This window comes from Plectropomus leopardus, chromosome 1 (assembly GCF_026936395.1).
Source record: "Plectropomus leopardus strain MGB_pleo_1.0 chromosome 1, ASM2693639v1, whole genome shotgun sequence".
Classification (NCBI taxonomy): Eukaryota; Metazoa; Chordata; class Actinopteri; order Perciformes; family Serranidae; genus Plectropomus; species Plectropomus leopardus.
The window spans coordinates 22,578,811-22,602,761 of record NC_142176.1 but is presented as its reverse complement, the minus strand read 5'-3'; the positions used below and the strand labels follow the sequence as shown (position 1 = coordinate 22,602,761).

Below are 23,951 nucleotides of genomic sequence, written 5' to 3'. Positions count from 1 at the left end.
TGACACTGGACACTACCATTATAGTAAAGTCAATGTTTATTTCCACATTCTTTACCAGGTTTCATCGTGGTCTGTACATCTGTTAATCCAGTAACAGAGGATGGCATTCCTAAAGTGCCATCCAGTCAGAATGCATTGATATCGCAGCAAGCATGAATGTTCTCAATAGCAGTTTAGCTCATTCATTTGGCCTTTATCAGAGAGATTTGTTTTGTAAACATGGACATTGAGAGGAAATCCTGATAGAATTAATATAGAAAGGCCAACATTTTTTAACAACATTTTTCTTTTGATTAAACTGTAGAAAACAGGCAGGCATAAACTTACAGTAGAACACAAGCTCATATTGAACCATTCTAGGACAAGTGCAGTTTCACGACATGCAGTGCTTACCTAATCCGCACTGAGAGCGCTGCTTGTAAAACACCAGCAACACCCCAGAGCTCAGAGTACGTCCTTTGCAATAATATGTCAGACCACAGACGCCGCAGTTTCCTGTCGCATTGGTCCACTGTAGGACAAAGGGGATCACAGCAATTTCAAAGAGCAACCTCTGAGAATACCCAGTATTCATATTCTGAGAGAAGAGAGAAATAAATGACACCTGAAGCCTCTGTTGAGAACACCGATCTGCCCTTGGTACAGTATGTCATGAATAGGATGGCAGTGAGACCCTGTTGCTTTCATGTGCTGAACTAGGAAGAGAAAACACATCTCTGGAGACAAAGCGTCTCTAGAAAAGTCACACAACTGCCCAAAACGGTTGCTATCAAATCACATGATAGATCACTAAATGATTCTTATGGACCAGGGTGTTGTCTCCAGGCTCTGAGCCCTCTCACTGAGTTAAATTGCCTGAGAAGCTAAACTCTTTACATTGAAGTCCGTTTAAATTAAAGTCGCATTCTGCATAGTTTCAGTGGAAAGTGAATTAATTTCCCATGGAATAAATAACACATCTGTTGCATAGAGGTTTGATGCACTCCTAGAAAAGCATCTGAGGATGAAACACAAAAATAATCCCTTTTTTTTTCTCCCCTTTTTTTTTAAAAATCTGCTGGAACAAACAGCCAGGTAGATTGACTCTCGTCTAGGAGTGACTCAAACAGAACCAGTACTTGTCCTTGTCTCTGATTTTCTGTGAAGAATATTTCAGAAACTGCTTATTGACACTGTAAATGTTTGCATCTGGAGAAGTGAAGTCAAGAAAAATTGGAGGTAACCTTGCAGGCAGGAAATTAAATGAGGGATATCCAGACATGGCCTCTAATTTAAACATTAAAACAACTTTATACCACCGACTGTAACAAAATAACCCAAAACATTTTCACAAGAAAAATATATTCACATCATATTGCATAAATATGTGCTGGAATGAGGTTAATGAATATAGATAAAATCTCTCTCCCAGTTTGGGCTGCATGTGTCATAAGATTAGCCCCAGTGCTCAGTAACGGATGGGAATTAAAAACAAACAGTTTAAAATGAGTTCCTCTGTCATATAAATCAATAAATATCTTTATCAATTCTGCTGACAGAGGATAAAATCAACCCCAATTGAAGTGGTTCAGGTCACATACACTGAAGGTACTGCAGCTTTACAAAGCATGTGAATGCTACACAAATTGCATGCAGAGGATGCATCATCTGTGTATGATCCTCTAAATAATAATAATACTAACCCACGTTCATGTTGTGATTTACTCCTCGCGAGGAAAACAAATGTGTCTTTGCGGGCAGAATTCAAGTAAAGTATCATATCATGAACTGTTTCATTGTGACCACTTAACGAAACATTTTAGCACAATATTCCTTAATGTGATGAGCCCAAAATATATACGAGGTAACTAATGTATTGTACAGTACAATAACAGCAGCACAGACTGAAATTTTTATGAGCCAAAGAAAAGCTCTGTAACAGAAAGTAAAAAAGAAACGACATTGGCAATATATTCGGAGTGTAACGATGTAGGGAAAAGAATTCAAATATTGGCAAAGAGAATGTAAAGAGGCGAATGCATCGAGTTGTACAACTCAAGAGGTGAGAGGAGGAATGTTGATCAGCACTGGGCGTGTTCAACAGGACAAAACATTCATTCATCTGTTAAAGGTCCAGCAGGTAGGATTCAGAGGCATCTATTGGCAGAAATGGTGTATGAGATTTCTGTATTGTCACCGTGCTGAATTTTTATACAAACCATGATCATCTGGCCACATTTCTAGCTGCATCCAGGCACTGTCTAGCTTCCTCATCTTCTTCTTACAGTTCTTGTACTCGCACAACTGACATTACATCCAGTTACTACTATTAGGCTACTACTGGCAGAACGCTACTAGCACAAACACAAGGTGTTTTTGCAACTACAGTATCAGAGATTGTGATGTCTATTATGATTTAAATCGTAACTGCTGCCTTATGTTAGACACAGCGCCACACACTGACTTCAGTGTTGATATGCTATTATGAAACGGCACAAGGCTACACAGAGGTGACTGACTAGTTAAAGCAGCACATTTTTAACTTAAAATATTTTTTGGGGTTCTGACTGTATATATATATATCTATACCATATATATATAACTGCTGCCTTATGTTATATATATGTGTGTGTGTGTGTGTGTATATATACACAGTCACAACATATATATATTCAAGAGTTAGTTCCGACCGAGCAATTTGATTGATCAGAGTCACTTCATGAGTGCTCATATGCAGTACAACACTAAGACTTTTAACTCTGCATGTATCACTCCGCTGCACGGCTGTTCTGAACCGTTAATTAGGCCTACATTAACGGTCGGTAGTTTTCTAACGTTACTGTAGGTTGTAGTGTTACAGACAGGCCGACTGTGTGTCCCTCTGGAGTTGCCCTGTAGTGGAGGGGGGGGTTTTAGGTTAAAGAAAATAAAAGGGAAGCAGTTACTGTTCCGTCCCGTTTATTGTTTTATTAGTTATCCAGTTAGGCGAGCCCAGGACTCTCGGTTAAATTGGTGGCGGCGGTGTCCTTCAACAAGCTGCTGTGAGGACTTTTCTGTGCAGCTGTTGTTTTTAGCTTAGCTGCCTCTGCATAGCTAGCTGCTAACCCCGGCGTGGTGCTTCAAGACTGCGCTCAACAACGTTACGAAGATGTGGCGCGGAGACGAGGAGCCTTTTAAACCCGGCACGGGATGTTTGACAGACTCTAAACCTGGTCTAAACCTCATGGTTGACCCGCCCTCTCCCTTCACCGGCGACGGGAGCCAGAGTTTCCTCAGCTGGAGGCGGCGGAGACTGCAGTTATGAGCCGGTAAGGACTCTTCCTACTCCTCCGCCTCGACAAGTCCAGAGACACACACAACATACAACCTTCTGCTCCAAGTTAAAAGAGAAAGTTTTGTGTTGCTAGGCAACAGCTGTCACTTCCAGCGATTAACTAAAAAAGTATTGCTGGACTGACTTGTTTTTATCTATATTTGGAGCGGGTCCTCTTAAACAAAGTCAGTCATGTTGTTCTACAGTAGCCTAGAACAGACAAGTTCAATGCTGGCTCTAGATAGAGCCTTTGGCGTTTTTTTATCGCCCACCGCAGTGGCCAACAAGAGTTTAATTTCTGCAACCTCAACGCTAGATCCCACTTAATCCTACACACTGGACCTTTAGAAACATAATAATCAAACCTGGGAAACACATGTGGAACTGGTGTGTTTTTGTGAATGTTTGTGCCTCACTGAAGGGCCTCAGTAATAAATGCAAACGCAAATTGTGGAAAACAACCCGCATCCTCTGTAGTAGTGTACAGTACATGTAGAGCTTTGGAAGCTTGGAGTTGGAACGCAGTAAGCCACAAGACAGAGGGCGCGACCACGGCGCCAGCTGAGGTAGTAGAGTTTGACTGAATATGAACTTCCCAGGGACCCACAGCGGCAGCTTGAAGAAAGAGGTGTAGCTACCGGTAAACTCGAGTCACTGGGCTGGCGGAGTGGACCAGAAGGGAGGGGGGCTGTGGCTACAAAGTCCCCACTCCTGTCACTGAAGGTCCATGTGCAAAAACTTTTTTTTTCCCCCGAAAAGGAAGTATAACTGCTCCTACTAGAATGAATTGTGTTAAATCTGCTAGCCCACTGACGAACAGATAAATCTCTTTACAACATGCTTTTATGTCATCATCCATACAATATGAAACATTCTCAACCCTGTTCCCAAGGTTTTCTAGACTGTAATAAATTAGAAATTGGAGTAGTTTTTGCTGTATTTAACAAAGCAGTTTGTCTGTGAGGCTGTTCGACACAGAAGAAGCTGGAAGTAAAACCAGCGAGGAATGGTTCACTGTGACCATGGCAGTCTGATGGCAGAGCGCAGAGGTTACTGGTGCTGCTGGAGGCCAGTTGCCCCCCCCCGTAGTGGCCTGGTCCCATCAGGGCAGCTTCATGAACAGACCATTATCAATGGAGGGGACAGGCATGGGGCAGGGGAACTGAAAGAGACTCATGTCTGCTGTGAGGGCAGCCATGGCAGCAGGATCATGCTCTATCTGTGTCCTCAGAGCAGGGTCGATCTTCTCCAGCCGTCGCTTGATCCTCTTCGCCTCCCTCTCACGGATAAGCCTAGCTTGCCTCTTCTCTGGTGTCTCGTTGGCCCTCTTCATACGCATGGCCTCCCTGTCTCTCTGCAGCCTGCGTGCCCGCTGTTCCTCTGATTCCTGCATCCTCTGCATGCGCTTGGCCTCGCGGTCCCGCAGCCTCCTCAGCTCCCTCTCCTCTTCTGTCTCACATGCCCGTTTGTTCTTCTTTGCTGTGCGCTCACGCTCTAGACGTTGCAGACGGGCCTCCAAGGGTTCGTTCTTCCTGCGCAGAGCCCATTTTCGCATTGGAGACTGGGCCTCTACTAGCTGCTGATAGGCCACGCAGCTGTTGCACACCAGCAGCACTCCGGCAGGATACACCGGCATAGGGCTGAGGATGTCGGGGATGGGAGGAAAGCCTGAGGAAGAGGAGTTAAGAGCATCAGGGATAGATGCCAGTGATGGCCCTTCAGAGAGGAGACTGTCGGGCAGTGAAGGAAAGGAGGGCCCTTGGTCAGAGCCTGTGCATGGTCCCGGGCCATGACACGGTCTGGGGCCTTGACAATGGCTCTGCATGTGGCCTGGTCCCTGGCAGGTACGATGGGCCTGACAAAGGCTGGGGTTGGGGTCAGGTGGTTGACAGGGGCGAGGACCCTGACATGAACTGGGACTGGGGCCCGGTCCGTGACAAGAGCAAGAGCCCTGGTCTGAGCTGGTCATGGGGCTGCTGGAGAGGGACATGGAACAGGTGTCCCTCCCATCGGTGACATCCATCCTGGTTGTGTCGAGGACATCTTTAAGCTTCTCCCTGAGAATAGACACAGTATTGATTAGCTGGATAAATTAATATGTCCCCTTAGACCTCTGATGCATTTTCTCCCTTGTTAATCTGACCTCCTGATCTCCACATCCTCTCGTGTAGATGTCTTTTTCTTCCAGGCTGTAATTTCTCATTACTGCCTACTGCCCCCATTCTTGAATCATGTCAGGTTCTTACCAATTTTGCAGTTTTTTTTTCTTCTCATGTATAAAGGACAGTAGTTTTAAATGACTGAATCAAGAGAGAAAGAGACAGGGGCTGTGAGGGTTTTTTGGGGGGCTGTGACTGAGAAAGGGAAGTGACAGCGCAACGGTGTAATATAGCGGAGAACCTGGGGGGTAGAGAGAAAGTGCAAGCCAGAGAGGAACTGGAAATGAGAAAGAGATAGAGGAGGGCTGCAAAGCAACTTTGGTTGGAAGAGTTTCCTTCTGCCTCCCCAGCAGTGAGAGAGATGCGTGTAACATAAAGTGAAAAGCAGTGATCATCATCCGCGCGCCACATTTCCATGAATGGCATGACAGTGCCCACTAGACACACTGAAGGGTGAAGCGTGCTCAGATGAACCTGACATGTATGCAGTGACAGACTATTAAAATAAGGAGGAGATTAAGAAGGAGAAGTGGTGTGAGGAAACCCAACAGCCCTTGGCCTGTAGTAAATGTTTTAATATTAGAAGATATACTATGTATTTCTTTTACAGTAGGAATCCAGGATTTTGTTCAGGTTCGGGCCCAAAACGGCTGCCATGGCTCGGGCTCAGGCTAGGCTTGGACAGAAACTGTATGGGTTCATGTATGGTGGGACTTGATTTTTTGGGCCTGACTTTAACTTAGTGATTAATTCATGATCCAATCTTACTGTCCATACTTAATGTAAAAGTTGAACATTGTGTCTTAGCTACAATCACCAGTCTTTTAATACTTTTAATTGTATTCTTGTATGCAAATAGCCAACAGCTTGTAACCACAACCTGGTCTGTATGGTCACATATTCTTAGACAACAGTTAATTCTGGTTTCATGTGTCAAGCTGCTTTGATTGACATGATTTGAAACTACGTGTCAAGTGGGGGAAAGGATGACTCATTTCATCTTATTTCTCTGGCCCACACCTTTAAATCCACCCACTCCACCGAGTTGAACGAGTGTAATGAGTTGACAATTTTGTCTGATATCAGACAATTCATCTTACTCATTTCCGTAACTATTTGTTTCAGAGATGAGCATATCACTGCGTCACATCACCAGCGGTTAACTAAGACAGGAGAAATACACCATGGGAACCAAAAACATGCCAAATGCTCTGAAAGTTAATTTATTCACAGTTAAACAGGTTTTCACACACAACTAAGCTGTAGCTTTTGTACATCTGTGCTCAATTTCTACACACTTATGGTGTTTTACTCACGGTAACACCTGATTCTACCAACGATAACAGCTCATGCATTTTTTTCTTTTTCGTTGCTTTTACATTAAGGCTTCTCACTATGTTTCTCCTTCTACTGTCTCCTGACCTTGCCAGTGTTGTTTAAATGTGAAACGTAATGGTCGTTGCTAAGCAACATGCTAGTTTATTTCCATTAAATCTGTCATTGCAGTACTAATTTTATTCATCCCTCATGTTTTGCATCCTGCCTTATCTCACACTTGAAGAACCACAGCTCCATTGTGTTTCAGTGTGCTGTATGTAAGACATATTTTCATTTTTAGACTGCACAGTGCTCACCCTCTGATGGGTTTGATCACCTGGTTGGATGTACAGTCAGCCTAAATGTTTGTATTTTGATGGATCACATCCTACAGTTTCTGATTAATTTCTTAGTCATTCACCACACTCTTGCCAAATTCATTGATGTCTTAGGAAGAATTAGACTCGAATACTAAAAATTGTTTCTCCAGCTGAATCAGTGATGTCAGCTGACTTTGTTGAATAAAAGGATCTGTTGCAGGATACCGAACAACCCTTGGATTTTCTTTTAAATGTTTAATGATTAATCAAAACAACCGGAATATGATCAGTAACAAAACATGTAAACAGTGTATCTTATACTATCCATTTATTATGATCATTTTTTAAATTGCCCTTTATCTACTTAAAAACTGTGGATTCAGCTGACTTAAACTTTTTTACTTAATGGTGCTGTGAGTATATATATTTATATAAACATTGCATTATACTTCTTTCTTTAAACATTAAAGCAATGTGCATTGAAGACTTAGGACAAAAGATACAGTAGAGATGAGCCGAACCTGTTAAAGTTGTTGGTGTCTGTAAAGCGTGCACCACAGACAGCGCAGTTGGAGAGGCGGTCCTCAGAGTGGATGAGAAGATGCCGTCCAAGCGAGCCAGGCGAACTCAGGGCTCGCCCACACACTGGGCACACATAGCTCTTGCTATTGCTCATCATAGTCGTGTGCTGTTAAAGACAGATAAAAAAAAACAGGCTAAAGACAAAAAAACTGGACAAAAGGACACATTTAAAAGCACAGTTTTAACATGAATGAACTCAAAGACCATATCTTCTTAATTATAAAATACTGATACTGAATAAGCATGTTATTATTATTAGCAACAGTATCATATCAAATTTAATGACTGCTAAAAAATAATAATCATTGCTGATGTTGTGGATGTAATGTGTAGTTCTGAGCTTGTTATAAGCCTGTTGATTTAGTATTTTTTTTTTTTTAAATAGAAGGAATGTTTTAGAAAAAGCAGGTAGCATACATAACATTATTTTGTTATCTAATGCATTAAATTGAATACTAATGCCATGCGAGGAAATCAGCACCAGGATGAGAAATACTTTATTGATCCCCAGGAGGGAAATTGTGATTTGTTACAGTCACCCTGATAAAAAGCATATAAAATAATGAAAAAGTAGAAACAAGAGATATGAAGATAAGGAGTATGTAAAATATGAAACTAAAATATGTGCATTATGTAAAATCTTTAACACCACTATGTAAAATATTATATAAAATATGTATACATGGCAAGTATATAGAGTGTGTAAAAAAAAAAGTGTTCCTTCCAAGCAATTTGATTGGTCAAGAATCATTACATAAGTGTTAATATACAGTACAGCGTCACTGGGACTTCTTACGCTTGATGTATCACTCTGCTTCATAGCTGTTCTAAACCATTAATTAGGTCTACATTAATGGCCGGTAGTTATCTAATGTTACTCTAGATTGTAGTGTAACAGACTGTTCTGGAGGCCTACTGTGTGTCCCTCTGGAGTTGCCATACAGCAGTAAATGAAAGTAATGGCGGGCACTTCCAATATTTTGGGGGCTCATACATGTGTGGGAGTTTTGGTTAAGGAAAATAAGAGGGCAGCAGTTGCTGTTGAAGCTGTCACACCATCTTCAGTCCTATTTATTTTTTTATTAGTTATCCAGTTAGGCGAACAAAAGACACTTAGTTACATTGGCGACAGTGGTGTTCTTCAGCTAGCTGCTGTGAGGGCTGTTATGTTATCTTCAGCACGTGACCTGTGGCCTGTGGCCTTGTGCCTACAACCGAATCAAAGTTGTGATGACATACAATATAACAGCATGACCTCGAGTGTGATATTGCTTGAGTATAAAACTAATATATACACTTCAAGAAATATAAAAGTATGTACATTGTCCTACAATCTACAACACAATAAGAATACAAAATATGTACAATATGTGCATCATATGTGAAACATAAATTCATGTTTTGACAATATATTATATGAATTGATATTAAACGACAGGACATTTCAAATATTACAAACAAGTTGAGAAGCATTCAAATGTGGTCCCTAGTGCAAAGAACTAGCTATGCCATTAATTACCACTGTAACAGTGAAAACTGACAATGTTGTGTTTCGTGCCTCTCTCCATACATTCCACACCAATTAACAAGGCAGACAGAGTTGTAATAGCTCAACATTACAGTGACAGATTGCACACTTGTATTTCAGCAACTATAAGTGCAAGAACCACAAACTGCCTGACATTTGCAAAAAAATACATGCAGTGTTGATTGTGTGAATTCTGCAAATGCTGAAGTAAGGTATAAATCAGCTGCTGAATGTTAAGTGAGACCTCACAGCCATTGGTGAACACACATACAGTGAGAGTGGAAGGTGTGGATTACTGTAATATGAAACATAAACAGCCATTTTTAAGACAGCATAAGTGGTCATTTAGCTTCAGCAAATCTATAATCATCTTAAAGATATCTGGCACTGAATATGATTTTTTGACTGTAAGACTCCTATAAATGACAAAAGTAAGCAGTCAATCAGACAAGTCAGTACCTTTTCCCTCAACCTGCATTTCACTGAAGCACTGAGTCTGAAAGCTACTTAGTGGGTTTAAGAGGTGATGACCTTCCTCTAGCTTATAAGAAACAGACTGCAATAAAGGATCTAAAGCTGCTTTGTTTTTACGGTTCTGTACTGGATTAGGGCAGGTGAGACAATGTCACTCACCTGGTAGACATGGGAGATGAGCTTCTCAGGGCTGCTGAAATCCAGCGTGCAGAGAGGACAAACAAAGTTGTTGCTGTCTGCCCCTTCCTCGCTCTCCTGAGGAAAACAAAGCATTGTTAAAACACATTTCAGGAGCCAAACCTACATCGCGACATCAAGTGTAATCAAACAAACTGAGACAAGGCAAAACTGATTATTAACATCACATGATAGGTGCTTTCAGAATAATACTCAACACTAATTTTTTCCTGGGTCTTAGTCACTACTCACTCACGTTTCCAGCTGGAGCATTTCTGCGAGTGGTATATGGTGATGTGTCAAGTGTGAATGAGCAAAATTCTCACAAGCCCCAGTGACTCACAAACAGTGCCATGATGCTGTGTGCTGTCACAGATGTGAGTCACACACAAGCTGAAATACAGAACATTTTCAAACAGAAGGTCCTGGCACAGAGCATATTGGCTGATACCAGGGGTGTTCTGTTCAATCCCAATAAACTGAAGTACTTGCTGTTTTCTTAATTGCGTAGGGCTTTATGTATTTTGGTTGACAAAAGTGACAAGTTGTAAAACCCCACAGATGTGCTCAATCATTACACGACAGTGTTTTGCTGCGGAACAAAAATACCTTGTTTATCTACCAAATTTTACTCACTTGACAAAAATCTCAAGGTAGTGACATTTTCAAAATAGATGTTTAACAAGCTTAATAAACACACATTTAAACCTGGGCAGACAAAAACGATGATCATATGAATGTTAAATATGCTGTATATCTCTGCACTGGAGTACAACTAGTTGACACCCACTTTGTGTTTGACAGTTTTAACAGATGAGCTGATGAAAAGGAAACAAGATACAAGAGATATCCGTACTTCCTCTTACTGTTGACCCACACAGTAATTCAGTCAAATCATCTGCAATTTTTCCCAGATGTAACATATTTCCTGTGAATTTCCAGTTAGTACAACATAGTCTTGTCAGAAATATCAATGTATCGATACATATTGATTCTGAATATTTAAAATGGTTTCAAAATGCATTTTTCATATTGATACTATCGATACAACTTTTCAGCTCTCTCTTCTCTCCTGCACCCCCAAAAGCTCCACCTACTCTCACTCACTCACAGCGCTGACTTCTCGTCACTTGTCTTATTTTTTCTAGTTGTGCGCACACTTTTGTGGCACAGGTTTGTTTCGTTTTTACTTGTACTTTATTGCTTTTTGAACGAGGCTGTCTACTCCCGCTTACAATGAAAAGAAAAGTCATTGTTATGTTGTTATAGTCTTATTATATTTATCTTTTAATAAAATGTTTACATTTTGTGCCCTCAATGTCAAATTTTCTGCAGTATCAAAAAATATTGAATAATGATACTTTTCAAGATATTGTATCAATCAATCGATCAATCCTTTTTTCCAGACTCAGGGTCCATATAAAAAATTAAAAGACAAAACATCACATGCAATAAATAAAATAAAATCATGTCATAAAAATAACTCAATCAATGCCAACAAATATATATTTCTCTTGTATTTCCCCTGTAAAAGCACTTTAAATTGTATTGTCTACTGGTGCTACATAAACAAACTTGCCTTGCCTTGATTAAATCCATTAAAACTGCAGCAAATACTACAGTGGCATAGGCTTCTAGGCTGAGTGGACATCTGTAGCCACATAAATATTCACACCGACTGCTGCTGCCTGTTTCACACACAACTAGTGGTTGAGAGTTGGAGAAAAACCCTCTGGTTATTAAGTTTATCATTTTCACAGCCCACACAAGTCGTGCAACATGTTCCAAAATGAAACTGGGCACCTACACAGTGACGCAGGGCAGATCCATGTCAATAATTTATCTCTGTGGAGTCTTGTTTGTATGTTAACAACAAACCACCAACTTCACAGTACTTTGGCTTGTAGTGTAACATTTAGGCAGAGGTTGAAACTATTTAAAGATGAGGTAAAGTATTGGGAAATAAATAAACAATGTCACTACGAAAAAGAAAAGCGGCACTCACCTCTTTGACTCCCGCTCCTTGTAGGCGGCACTGCGATCTCTTGGTGGTCATGTGGTCGTCAGCGGAGGTGTTGGAGGATGAGTCTTCACCGTGGTTGTCAAGGTCACTATCGCTGTCTTCTATGGAGGCAAACACAGCCCTATCAATACAGACAGACAACAGAACACAGAGCAGGGCTTACTCTCACTAACACCCCTCAGTCCGAGGACGTCCCATAGAGTCCATCAAGCCCGCCCGCCGGTCCCATCCCGACATCCTGTACCTGAGATGCTATCCTGCTCTTGTACTTCCTGGGAGTTGTTGCTGCAGCATTCACTGTCTTCGGTGAATTCGTCCCTGCCATCCATGTTAGTAGCGTGCTGAAGTCCTGTGATGCCTGAAGTGTGGAATGGCCCTGGAAACAGAAGGACAGAGGAGCAGTCAGTAAGACAAGTGTTTCCACTGAGTGGGTGACAATTAGGGGTGGCAAATATTGCAGGGTTTTTTTCTTATTTTTTTTGATAATGATATTCTTGATGATATAAAAAAATACAGAAAAAACATTTCATTTTTAATTTCAAGAATATACAATTGCAACTAAATAAGTGTTAAAGTTTTAAATGTTAGCATAAATTAAACAGTTTGCATTTAATTTTTTAGTACAGAGCTGGTGGCATTTTTGGTTTCAGCCATGCTTGTTGCCTTGCATAACAGTGCCTCATTATCTCAACAAGTCGGAATATTGCCATTATAGTGATATTATTAATTTTTAATCATAATAAAAATTATACTGATTTATTGTCAACGACAGAATGGCAGACCCCTAGTGGCAATTAAGACGATATATGAGATATGATTTTATCATACTGTGGAATCTATCCTCTGAGTGTATTGGAATAATTTTGGCAATGTTGCATTATTTTTTTGTTTTGCATCACACCTTCATATGTCAGGTATTTATATTGAACAAAATTTAAACAACACTTTTTCAGTCTTATTTTACACAGGTTTAAGTCAAAGATCTAAGACTTTTTTTTAAAGTACTCAACAGATATATTTCCCTTGGATTTTAGTCACAAATTTGTTAAAATCTTTGTTAGCGAGCACTTTTCTTTCTCAAAGATAATCCACCCATTTGACAGGTGTGGTACATCAAGATGCTGATTAAACAGCATCATTACAGCACAGGTGCCTTGGGATGGGCACAACGACAGGACTCTCTGAAGTGTGAGTTTTTAAGGGAGCGTGTCTGTGATCTTAATGTTCATTTCACCATCATAACACATCCCCATGTCGTTTTCCTAAATTTGGCAGTACATTCAGTCATTTACAATGACAAACTGCTGCCAAGAGCCTAATGAGGACCACAAGCACACAGGCGACTGTGGCTTAGAGGTAGAGCGGGTAGTCCTCTAATTGTAAAGTCAGCGGTTCGATCCCTGGCTCCTCCGGACAACATGTCGAAGTATCCTTGGGCAAGGAACTGAACCCTAAATTACTCCCGATGCTGCGTCATTGGAGTGTGAGTGCGTGTGAATGATTACTGAGTAGCAGGTGGCACCTTGTACGGTAGCCTCGGCCACCAGTGTGTGAATGTGTGTGTGAATGGGTGAATGTGACAATGTAGTGTGGATGCGCTTTGAGTGGTCAAAAAGACTAGAAAAACACTATACAAGTACGGTACAGTCCATTTACAGATGAGCTTCCCTGAATTCCCTGATTTCTGAAGATTTGTGCAGAAATTCTTTGGTTATACAAACCAGTTGTTTCATCAGCTGTTCCTGTTTGCTGTGGCCAAATATTTGAGAGAAATATATCAGTTGAGTTCATTAAAAAAGTCTTAGCTCAAAACTTAAACCTATGAAAATGGGCGCAAAATCAAAAGCATTGCATTCAAATTTCTGTTCAGTATAATTTGCTGGATAGACCAAATCCAGATATTTCTCTGTTTTCTATCCATTAACAATCCAACAGGTTGTCCAGAACATGTATTACGTGACGATATACATATGATGATGATAAATCAGAGTTGGATGGTGTAAAACCGTACAATCGTTGTTTTCAAAAGTCCTGATATTAGTTGCTGATATTCCTACAAACAAATGAATCAATAACAAAATGCCTGCAAGTCAAGTTTGCAGATGAAACTGGTGCAACAGGCTGACGAACTGGAAAAACCCCCAATGATTTTTATGTTTGCAGACCGTGAGAAAGGAAGACGAAACATATCTATCAGGTTTTACAATTTGGAAGACAGTTTTTGTAGAACATCGTATTGTAATTTCCTGCATACCGTGAACTACACAGGGAGAACATACATGTCAACAGTCAACAGACGCTACTGTGACTGTCCACCATGGTGGCACGGCCGCCTCTTGAGGAACTGATGTCACAAATAATTTGCTTTTTAAAATGTTGATTCATGATATCTTATATAGAGCTACACATGCCTATAAACGAAGTCTGTTTAAATACAAAAATCTCCTTTTCCCCCATACATTGTATCAAGCATATGAGTGGTTTATCTCCATAGAAACAGCATCTACTGTCATCAGAGTGCACCAAAAGATGATATGAATTTTTCAACACTGGTGCATTCGCCTATAGCTCAGAGTTCAGGTTTTGTTCACAGTAACACACATGAAATGTTTCCAGGCCTCTGATTTAGAACATTTTGTTGTTTCATTAGCACATATATGATTAGCACAATGGCGATAAAAGTGAAACCTGTGATACAACACCACAACAACTCCAAAATGATAAATTAATAACAATTCTACATTTCTCTAGAGACTTTTGGGCTCCACTCAAGACGTGGATGATAACCACTTCTCCACTATCACACACTGGAACATAATGAATGCTAAGTCGGCGAGGCGAGCCCACTGACGTATACATGCATGCACATTAACTTCATTTGCATCCCAACCCCCACTTTTTCACATACATATACACTCACTGATACATGCTAGCTCTGTTCGACAGCCATGCTGCAGTCCCATGGGGGAAGCAGCCTGCACTCTTTTCCTCTAGCTAACTGCCTTGCTACCCAGTAGTGTGTTTCTCTCTCTCTCTCAGTACCACCCACACACTGAACAGCCTGGCTCGCCCTCTGTCCTCCCTGCTTGTATGAAGCTCTGACTACTTCCATATCTATAGCATCGGCTCTGAGGGGGAGGATGAAGCTTCATACCATGACAGCCCATATGTGGCTCACTTAACTCCTTGTGATGCCACTCTTTGTTTCATAGCTTTGCTGGTTCTGCAAAATCCCTTCACTTTTCTTAACACTTGACCCTGTATTTAACTGCCAACACTGGAAAATTTGTTTAAAGCTCCTCTGGCATTCATACACAAGAGCATCCCACTTCTAAAAATTAATAATAGCTTAAAACCTAATTTTCTTTTCTTATGTGTGCTCTCTTCATCAACACAGATCAGAGATCCTGACTTTGGTTACTTGAGACTGACAGAAGTAATTACAGCCCTCGTCACAATCCTGAGGTACTGCACACATGCGCGCGCGCGCGCACACACACACACACACACACACACACTCTCTCTCTCTCTCTCTCTCTCTCTCTCTCTCTCTCTCTCTGAGGAAAACAGAGGTATTATCTTGAGGAGGTTTGTCATTCTACTGTTCAGCTGCTGGCGAGAAGTTAGTATGTGAATACAGTTTGGGCACTTTTCCCATTGAAATCAAAGCATTCATTAGCACTGGTAGAGTGGGTCAGAGTATTGAACTATGAACTACTACAACAAGCTGGCTTCACGGCACATAGCCAATGATTGATGTGTGAGAGATACCCATCCCCCCACTGTGAGGGCTCTGTCTGTACATCTGTCTCTCCTCGCTCCCTCGCTCGCTCCCTCCCTCCCTCCCTCCCCATCCTCCCTCCCTCAGTCTCTGCCACTGTGATGTTATCTCTGAGTCTGTGTGTCTGTAGGCAGGAGGTGACGCAGTGTCTGACTGAATCCAGACAAAGAGACAAACTCATCAGCCAACAGACACACAGAAGAGGGAGAGAGGAGGGGTGGGGTGGTGGAGGGGAGAGCGCGCAAAACAAAACAGACAAAAGATAGAATGCCAAAACTCTACTCAAACACCAAGCAATGGGGGTCCTGTTGAATTCAAAACCCCCTCCTTCTCCTTTTCAGCCGCCGTCCCCTCCAAAAACACACACAACACCGTCTGAATCTGCAGGAAGTGCTGGGGCCCCTGTCTTCCATCCACACACAGGAGAACGTGGACGGTGGGCCTAACGTCTGATCAATTCTCACTCTGATTAACTGGTTACCTAATATTACAAAGAAGAAGGTGAAGTGATTAACCAGTTTCTCTTTGTGGAAGACTTCCTTTAGTTAGTTTGACACTTGATTGGATTGAACTTATCCCAATAATCAATAATCTCAAAAGAAAAGTAATATTTACATACTTTAGACTTTCGATCCGGCCACAACACTACACTGTCCCTGTTAAAGCAAGCGGCAATCGCAGATAATCAAGAAACATTTGTGCTGAGTTAATTTGGGAGAACGTTTGGGAGAAAACATCTTATTTTTAGCTCTTTCCAAAGCAAGTTCTGCTACTTGACAAGAACAGATGTATGAAAAACTGTACTTTTTATATTAGATGCAAGTTCAATTAACAATAATTGTCACCTCTGTACCACCCAAACATAGTACATGTACACTTAATTATCTGAAAAGTTCAGAAATAACCTGCACAGTTCTTAAAGTCAACTCTTCAACAGTTATTTCTACCACTAAGATTTTCTTTTTCACAGTAAAATATGCCCTCATACTGATGTCTATTTACTGTCATTCTGAAGGACATATCCACTTTTCTTCATAAAGCATGCGCCAGCTCCAATTCTAATTAACTTTTACATAATGCTGTTTTTCTTGCTGTTGTTGTACATCAAACTCAAGGAGGAACACAGATAGCTAGACAGACAGCACTGTTGTATTATTGTCTGGAATTCCCTGTGTGTGTGTGTGTGTGTGTGTGTGTGTGTGTGTGTGTGTGTGTGTGTGTGTGTGTGTGTGTGTGTGTGTGTGTGTGTGTGTGCGCGTGCGTGTGTGTGTCAGCCTGCCTGCCTGTCAGACTGTCTCCCTGCCTGTCTGGTCTGTCAGTCTGTCTTTCTGGTCTGACCCTCTCAGGGGGGACAGCTCTGTGCATGCAATTCATACCTCACAAGAAAAGGCAGGTAAAACTACCAAGGCAAAGCTGAGGCAAAGTCGTTGTACAAAACACTGTGCCTGAACTCACACTCCAGTGACACGGCAGGAGGTATGGCTTGTCAAGTATAAAAAATGTTTCGGCATTTATCACAGCACGAAGTGTGCTAACGTATGCCAACACTACATTGTATCAGGCCCTCCTGAGGGTTTTCAGCTCCGTCTCTGGACTCTTGAAGAAGTGTTACAGAGCAGCAAATGAGCTCATTAGCTCACAGGGATTATTGCAGTCGCAGGATGCATTTCAACGCCAGTTTAGACAAACTATGTTTAGAAAGGAGGGCTGCAGCATACATAACTTCAGCAGATTACACTGGGCAATCCCCTTCTGTGGACTAACGCGTACTGTTTCAGAGGTTAGCGTGCTGTCCACCAAAAAAATGGATCTGGGGTAAGAAGGCCAATGTTAACCTGGCGCGCCAGATGGTTGGATTTTCATGTGATCTCATGCCCCACGCTTCTCGCGTGATCTCGTGATATTACGATGAATCTAGCGGCTGTGCACGGTTAAGACAATGTGCCACTCAGAAACACTCAATATGGGGAAATGTGTATGAATAGGCTTATTGTACCAAGATATACTGTAGATATCTCATTCTAAAAAGGGAGAAAACAGAAGACAGAAGCATCGATTTTAGCGACAACTGTTATTGTAACGTACAAGGCAACTGCACATATTTTGAGTAGCTGAGGCTTTTCTTCGTTTTTGCTGATAATGTGCCTTAATGTGCTGATAATGGTTGTTGTCATCATCAACTTATCTGTTGAAATATTTTAAATTGCTTATTTTATACAACAAACAGTCCAAGAAATGTAAAAAAAAAATAAATAAAGAAAAAAAATGTCACTAATTGATTAATCAACTAATTGTTTCAACACTACTGCTCTGCTTTGTTGTCATCTTGTTCTGAAGCTGAGATGTCAGAGCAAACTGAATTGACATCATGCAGTGTGTAATAGAAACGCCTGTCCCCTATGATCATCATTACGCTAGTACTGATGAGACTTCTGAGACGTATTTTTGCTCAATTAATCTGCAGAAATGACATCGTAAAACAAAAGCCAGAAGCCAGAAACGTGGTTAGCTGCAAGCCATGACACACAGACTGACTCCAGGAAGATACTACCATGGGGCTTCTTGTGAATCAGTCTACTGGGAAAACACGCAAAAAGTGAGAGAAATTACAAGTTGACAAACATGCCACCAAAAGTTTGCACGCATTATCAGTTTCAAAGGAAAGATGTCTACATAAGTATGTCACAAGACTGTCTGCGGCCTTGGGCACTAGATCAAGGTGATGAGCAACACTATAAATATACTGATCTATCTGAGTTTGTCAAAAGTAATGACAGCTGTGTTTAAAACCTAGATCGACATCGGTTTTGCTGACGCCTTTCACAAGCCTTTAAACAATTGGGACCTGAGAAAATTGGCTTGATTTTTTTTATAAACATAGGAAAAAGGTAATGAACAACCGGGCTAGAAATGTGTGGCAAATTTCAGAAAAATAAAAAAATACAAGTAGTAAAGGGTGAGAAGAAATTGTCTTGAACATTAGCTGCAGAGACATTATTAGATTTTCAAAAGTTGGGAAAATGTCCAAAAAACTATATTAATAATTCGTATATATTTAAATTATGCTACAGAGAAAAAAATAGGATTTTTAATTGAATTTTAGCACTTTTTCTTTCTTGATTTTCTCACTTCTTTATTTCTTTCCCTTTTTTTTGGCCTATTTTTGGGTAATTTTCTTGTAATGTTTTAATAATTTCTTATTCATTTTTTAGCCATTTCTCGTTAAGCTGCTCCTGTATTTTGGGAAAGAAAGCTAATTTTCTCAGGTTTCCAGGAGTCAAGTAACGGCATTAAGTGTTGCTGTCCACTTCAGTCTCCACTGTTCTCATGCATGTGTAAGTAAATCAATACAATAACTAAATGGGCCATTGTGATATAAAGACACATAATTTTAAAAAATCATCGATCTGTCAATAAAGCCTTGTGCTATATTCTCACATAAACTACAAACCAGAATGAAAGCGAGATATTCATCCCTAAACTGACAAGAAAATTGCTTTTATGAAAACTCAATCCTTAAAAATGATGACACTTGCCTGCAGCTGCTAATATGAATATGAGTATGTGATGGCATGTAATGAGCAATCCTGTCTTTGGTTTAATACATCTTCATGCATCTGCTATAAGCTACAGCGGACATCAAGGAAAGCAAAGGAAACGCTGTTAATACATGTGGCCACAGAAACGACAATAATTCAGCACATTTTTGTCAAACGGCCAAAGTATACATGGATTATAGACGTGACATGGATAAATAACGCGTGAAATAGCATTAGGACAATACCTGGAATACCTACAGTCAACTTTGAAGGGGTTGGTCTGTTTTCGCCTGGACATATTATTGCCCACTCCCGGTAAAAAACCTGGAATCTCCTCCAAACCCCGCACGGTTACCCTGAGATCAGTCCAGGTGTTTTCCGCGCTGAGGGGACAGATGATGAACGAAATAATAATAATGTTTTTTTTTTAAAAAAAGCGTGATCAAATCGTCTGCTCGATCAGCAGAATCGGGGTAAGAAAATAAAAAAAAAACGTGATGCATAGGGTCACATTCTTGCAGCCGTTAAAAAAAATCCGTCTCCGGTCGATCAGGGGGGTTAAAATAATGTCCAAGCCCGAGCACAGAGACACCGAGCGGCCCCGAGCTGCTCCGATCCCGAGCCGCTGGCACCCGTGCACTCACTGCAGCGCTGCACGAGCTCAGCTGATCTCTAACGTAAAAGCAGAGAAGCTACACCGAACAGGATTGTGGGATATGCAGGGACGATGTGGAGTTCAGTTGGTGTGGGAGAAAACACGACTGTGTAGAGATCCCTCACATTTTCCACATATAGGCTATCTAAATCTAAATGTTTTTTTATTTTATTTTTATAGATAAGTGATATATATGAGTAGTCGAAATATAAATTCTTCATATATCTGAGTGTTACTTTGCTGTTACCCAATATTTAAATTTGAACTTGATCTCGTTTTTATTTCATTTTTATTCTGTAAATATTTTAATCTCAAAAGCACTTACTGCTTAAACTTGAAAAGTGCTATATAAATAAAGATGATTGTTTACGTAATAATAATAATAATAATAATAATAATAATAATAATATGCCTGAGCTGATAATTCTGTGTAAATATCATGCATTCTTTGCTATTCTTTGTCTAAAATAATCAAAAATAATGCAAATTAAAATAAGTCTATTATGATGGTATTAAGATGGATAACAGTAAGTACATCATTTCATCATTCTTATTTTTAATAATTATTTTCATTGACTAAAATAAACATTTTTCTCCTTTACGGAGAAAGGAGTAAAGTCGTTGAAGTATGTTACTTATTTATGTTAAATAAATTGTCAAACATAAAGTAAAGCAGGCCAATATATACCAACACCATATCTATTAAAAAAAAAAGCCAATATCCGTTCAACAGTTATTTTTGGACTGAAATCCAGTTATGTGCAGGACATTTTACACTTGAAAAAAACGTAACAGTGCTCTCTGGTGGACAAACTACGCAATGGCGACACTGTTTCTAAATAAATGACCACATACCCATCTTTGGCATTTCTGTGCTGCAATATTTTGTCACTTATCAACTGTAAATATACAAATATGGATGTACTGTCGCTGGGATGCGCTTATATCATCAGAAGATAAGGCTCTAGTGTTAATAAATATGATTCTATGAAGCAGGATGGATTTTTAATGATCAATTCAGCCAAATCACAAAGACCGTGTCTGCAGATCCAATGAAAACTGTTGATAGCATGGATTATCCATAACGAAACATTGTTTCTGGAAAGTCACATTGCTGTTTTTGCTTGAAGCAACAAAAAATAAATTCCTCTCCTCTCCAGTAAAATATTGTTTTGGGATGGCGACAGAAATCTCAGAGCTGGATGAGGCAAACCTGGGCACATAACAACAAAACCATCAACATGGCTGTACCACCGGGGATATCTAAGTAGAAATGCTTTTGAATTTTAGTGAACAAACCCTTTAGGTTGATGTTCCAGATCTGACACAACAGTTATTTGAGTAACTTTGCATTCTTGCTGTGTGATGCAGGCCTCTAAAGCAGATAAATGTTGATGGGAGTGTTGTTTGCTCACCCAGATGATAAGCCTCTGGGCTGGCAGCTCAAAAATGTGAAAAAGTGACGTTGATGGGTGTGCACTTGTATAAACACTGGTGTAATGTTGATTCATGAACTTTGAAGTCTACCGTAAGACTGAGAATAGTGCTGCGTATGGTTCAAAAAATTGTCTTGAGGAGAGACAAAAGAATAACATTGTCCAAAAGGAAAGGCCACATTAAACTAATACGCTGATCTTGAGAATTAGCATCAAATTATCTGCTTTCAACGCTATGCAATATGTTTTCCTATGGTATTTAAATAACCCTCTTTATTTTTCAGCCACAGTCCACAGATTATTTTTGACACTCTTTATAATTATGAGTACCCATTTGTTTTGAAGCCCTGTGATGATTTAGTAGATTTAGATGGGATAACCTCCTACCTCCCTTGAGCCTGAACAGGAATACCAAATATCAATGTATGAATTCATTTCTTAAATAAAGGCTGATTTATAAGAAATATTTACCTTAAAGGTAAGGTTAATGACATCCAATATCTTTCACTACAAACTATGTTTTAACATGTCCTTTAACCCTTATTTCAAAGCAATACTTCGTGCTGTAAAATTGCCCATCACCACAGAAGCTCCCTCTTTTTTAAAAATTCTAATCCTAAATTGAAACATGATAGGAACGGCAGATCAAAACAACAGAAATGTCACTGATGATTAAAAATGTTACGGCAAGTTAATGTTAGAATACATAACTAGATACTTCCAGGATAACTTCAGTGTTTCCATATGACATGGAAACAGCTGGAAGTGTGTAATGAGGTAATTTCCACCTCTGATCCAGTAGAGTCCCTGTTCAGTCATTTTATCACAGTGAGGGTGTGAATACATGAACAACAAGCTCAATCAAAATCTTTTCATCATATTAACGTCACTTCACTTAATCCTGGAAACATAAAAGTGGCCTTCTTTAAGACACATCTAGATATTTTGGGCCATACTATTTAATGATATACAGTGGGAGAGAGCATGGAAATTTTAGATTAAATACTGTATAAATAGCAAGTTTGAGAAATTATCTTTCAAGATATTACATAGAATTGATCCGAGTAAAGATTTAAGCTGATTACTGATGATTAATAGAATTTTTGTGGGTTGGAAAAATAAAGTAGTTGTCACTTATTTTTCAATGCACTTACACCAGATTTTTTTGTATTAATGTCGCCAACTTTCTAAAAAAAAAAACCCCAAAACATTTAAGATAAATATTGAAATAAATATATATAATGTAATTTTGTACTGTAGAAATTCATAAGACAAAAATGGTCAGACACTAAACCAACTGTCCTGCACTTTACTATCGACTTTCAGCAATATAGCACCCTGTTAGCTAAGATTAAGAATTAAAAAAGCTTTTAAGACATTTATTAAATAGCAATAATATGATGTAACATGACATTGTGTAATGTGAATGTAATTTTATAATTTAGTTTTAGATAGACAGACCCATATTTGGCATTTTGCTGTTTATCTGTGTCAGTATTTTATTTTAATGATTACCAATAAAATGAATTAATAAATAAGTGCAAAAAGGTGTCAACATGAGAGGAACTTTTACTTTGTAAAACCTCAGGGAGTTATTTTTATTTATTTATTTTGTTTTTAAAAATTTCACTTGACTTGATACAAAGACTTGATGGGAACTTGCTGTATATGTCAAATGTTTCAGTTCTGACTAAACACTTGCTTACGGCGTTTAAAGTTTTGTGTTGGAGTTTGTTATATCCCAAACTCTAAATATTGACAGAAAGATTGTCATTTTTATTTTAAATGCATATTGGTTCTAAATATCAGTTATTGTTCTCATTAACTACTAATAATCTGTATCGGCATCTGCCCTGAAAAACAAATATTGGCCGAAACCTAGTTTGTTTTGTCCATCTGTATCTTTATGATCATTATTTTTGTAATGATCTTGTAAAAAAAAATGTAAGTTAAACATTCAAACTACGAAGAAATCTGACTTTTGAAAAATGACCTCACGTTTTATAAAAGACTCAATAAGACTTAAGACCAAAGCTGACGTTATCTAATGTTTAATAAACTGATAGTAAACCCAGCCTACAGTATAATTTGTTGGACAGGACAGTAACAACGCTAGGTGGCGCGCCGCACCGCTGAACTGCTAATGTCATAACATTTCATGTAGTCGTCATCACTGACTGCCACGAGTAAACGGACCGCAGCACGACATTGACAGGGTAAAAATGTATTCTTCCGCAGGGTTAAGAGAAAATATGCCATCTCAACAAAATAATCTCGTCGTGTCATGAAATTTACGCCGTTTATATATCAAGTGACAGATGACATAGCGTGATGCTCAGATAGCCAGCATGGTTGAATACAATTATTTAGAGTCGATCACATTATGAGATCAACGAGATACCGTTAGTTAGCTAGCTGGCTAAAGATAACAAGCCTCACGTTAGCCCTTTATAGTCAATGCAAGAGCGATTGACAAGATCACTAGCTAGACAGCAGCTATAAAGAAGGCATAAATGAGCTATTACCCATGGTGTCCAGTGAGCACTGGCATATCAGGTGGGAGTCTCGGGCAGTGGCACAGACTGAAGAAGTCCTCTACAACAGGCTAACGTTTCTGTACTGTACGGTGATGATAAACTTCAGCTCTCCAGTCCGCGCTTCTTTCACC

At 39.8% G+C, this 23,951-nt stretch overlaps 1 protein-coding gene and 1 long non-coding RNA gene across 6 annotated transcripts; one reads left to right on the top strand and one right to left on the bottom strand.

The window, feature by feature from the left end:
• Nucleotides 1–13: 13 nt before the first annotated feature.
• znf821 (zinc finger protein 821) lies at nucleotides 14–23,948 on the bottom strand. Of its 5 annotated transcripts, XR_015776634.1 has the most exons (7): nucleotides 19,451–19,868; nucleotides 12,117–12,248; nucleotides 11,855–11,973; nucleotides 9,832–9,927; nucleotides 7,610–7,776; nucleotides 3,561–5,349; nucleotides 14–3,502 (listed from the first exon to the last, which is right to left on the bottom strand). XR_015776634.1 is itself a non-coding variant. In XM_042491023.2 (6 exons), exons 1-6 carry the CDS (start codon nucleotides 23,810–23,812, stop codon nucleotides 4,395–4,397), a joined length of 1,473 nt encoding a protein of 490 aa, XP_042346957.1. In that variant the 5' UTR covers nucleotides 23,813–23,948; the 3' UTR covers nucleotides 14–4,394. The 5 variants fall into 5 exon arrangements, 4 of the variants coding, with proteins under 4 accessions (XP_042346957.1, XP_042346887.1, XP_042346732.1 ...); XM_042491023.2 differs by lacking the exon at nucleotides 19,451–19,868 and adding an exon at nucleotides 23,809–23,948 and having other exon boundaries at nucleotides 14–5,349; XM_042490953.2 differs by having other exon boundaries at nucleotides 14–5,349; nucleotides 11,855–11,970; nucleotides 19,451–19,872.
• LOC148190411 (uncharacterized) lies at nucleotides 3,150–16,797 on the top strand. The gene is made up of 3 exons (XR_015776639.1): nucleotides 3,150–3,287; nucleotides 15,270–15,337; nucleotides 15,995–16,797. It is a non-coding gene; the product is annotated as an uncharacterized LOC148190411 (long non-coding RNA).
• Nucleotides 23,949–23,951: the final 3 nt, after the last annotated feature.

Coding starts and splice junctions, on each gene's coding strand:
- znf821 (XM_042490798.2), bottom strand. CDS start 19,490: ATGTCCAGGCGAAAACAGACCAACCCCTTCAAAGTTGACT. Junction 12,249..19,450: donor CAACCCCTTCAAAGTTGACT/GTAGGTATTCCA, acceptor TTCTGTTTCCAG/GGCCATTCCACACTTCAGGC. Junction 11,974..12,116: donor AGAGCAGGATAGCATCTCAG/GTACAGGATGTC, acceptor TTGCCTCCATAG/AAGACAGCGATAGTGACCTT.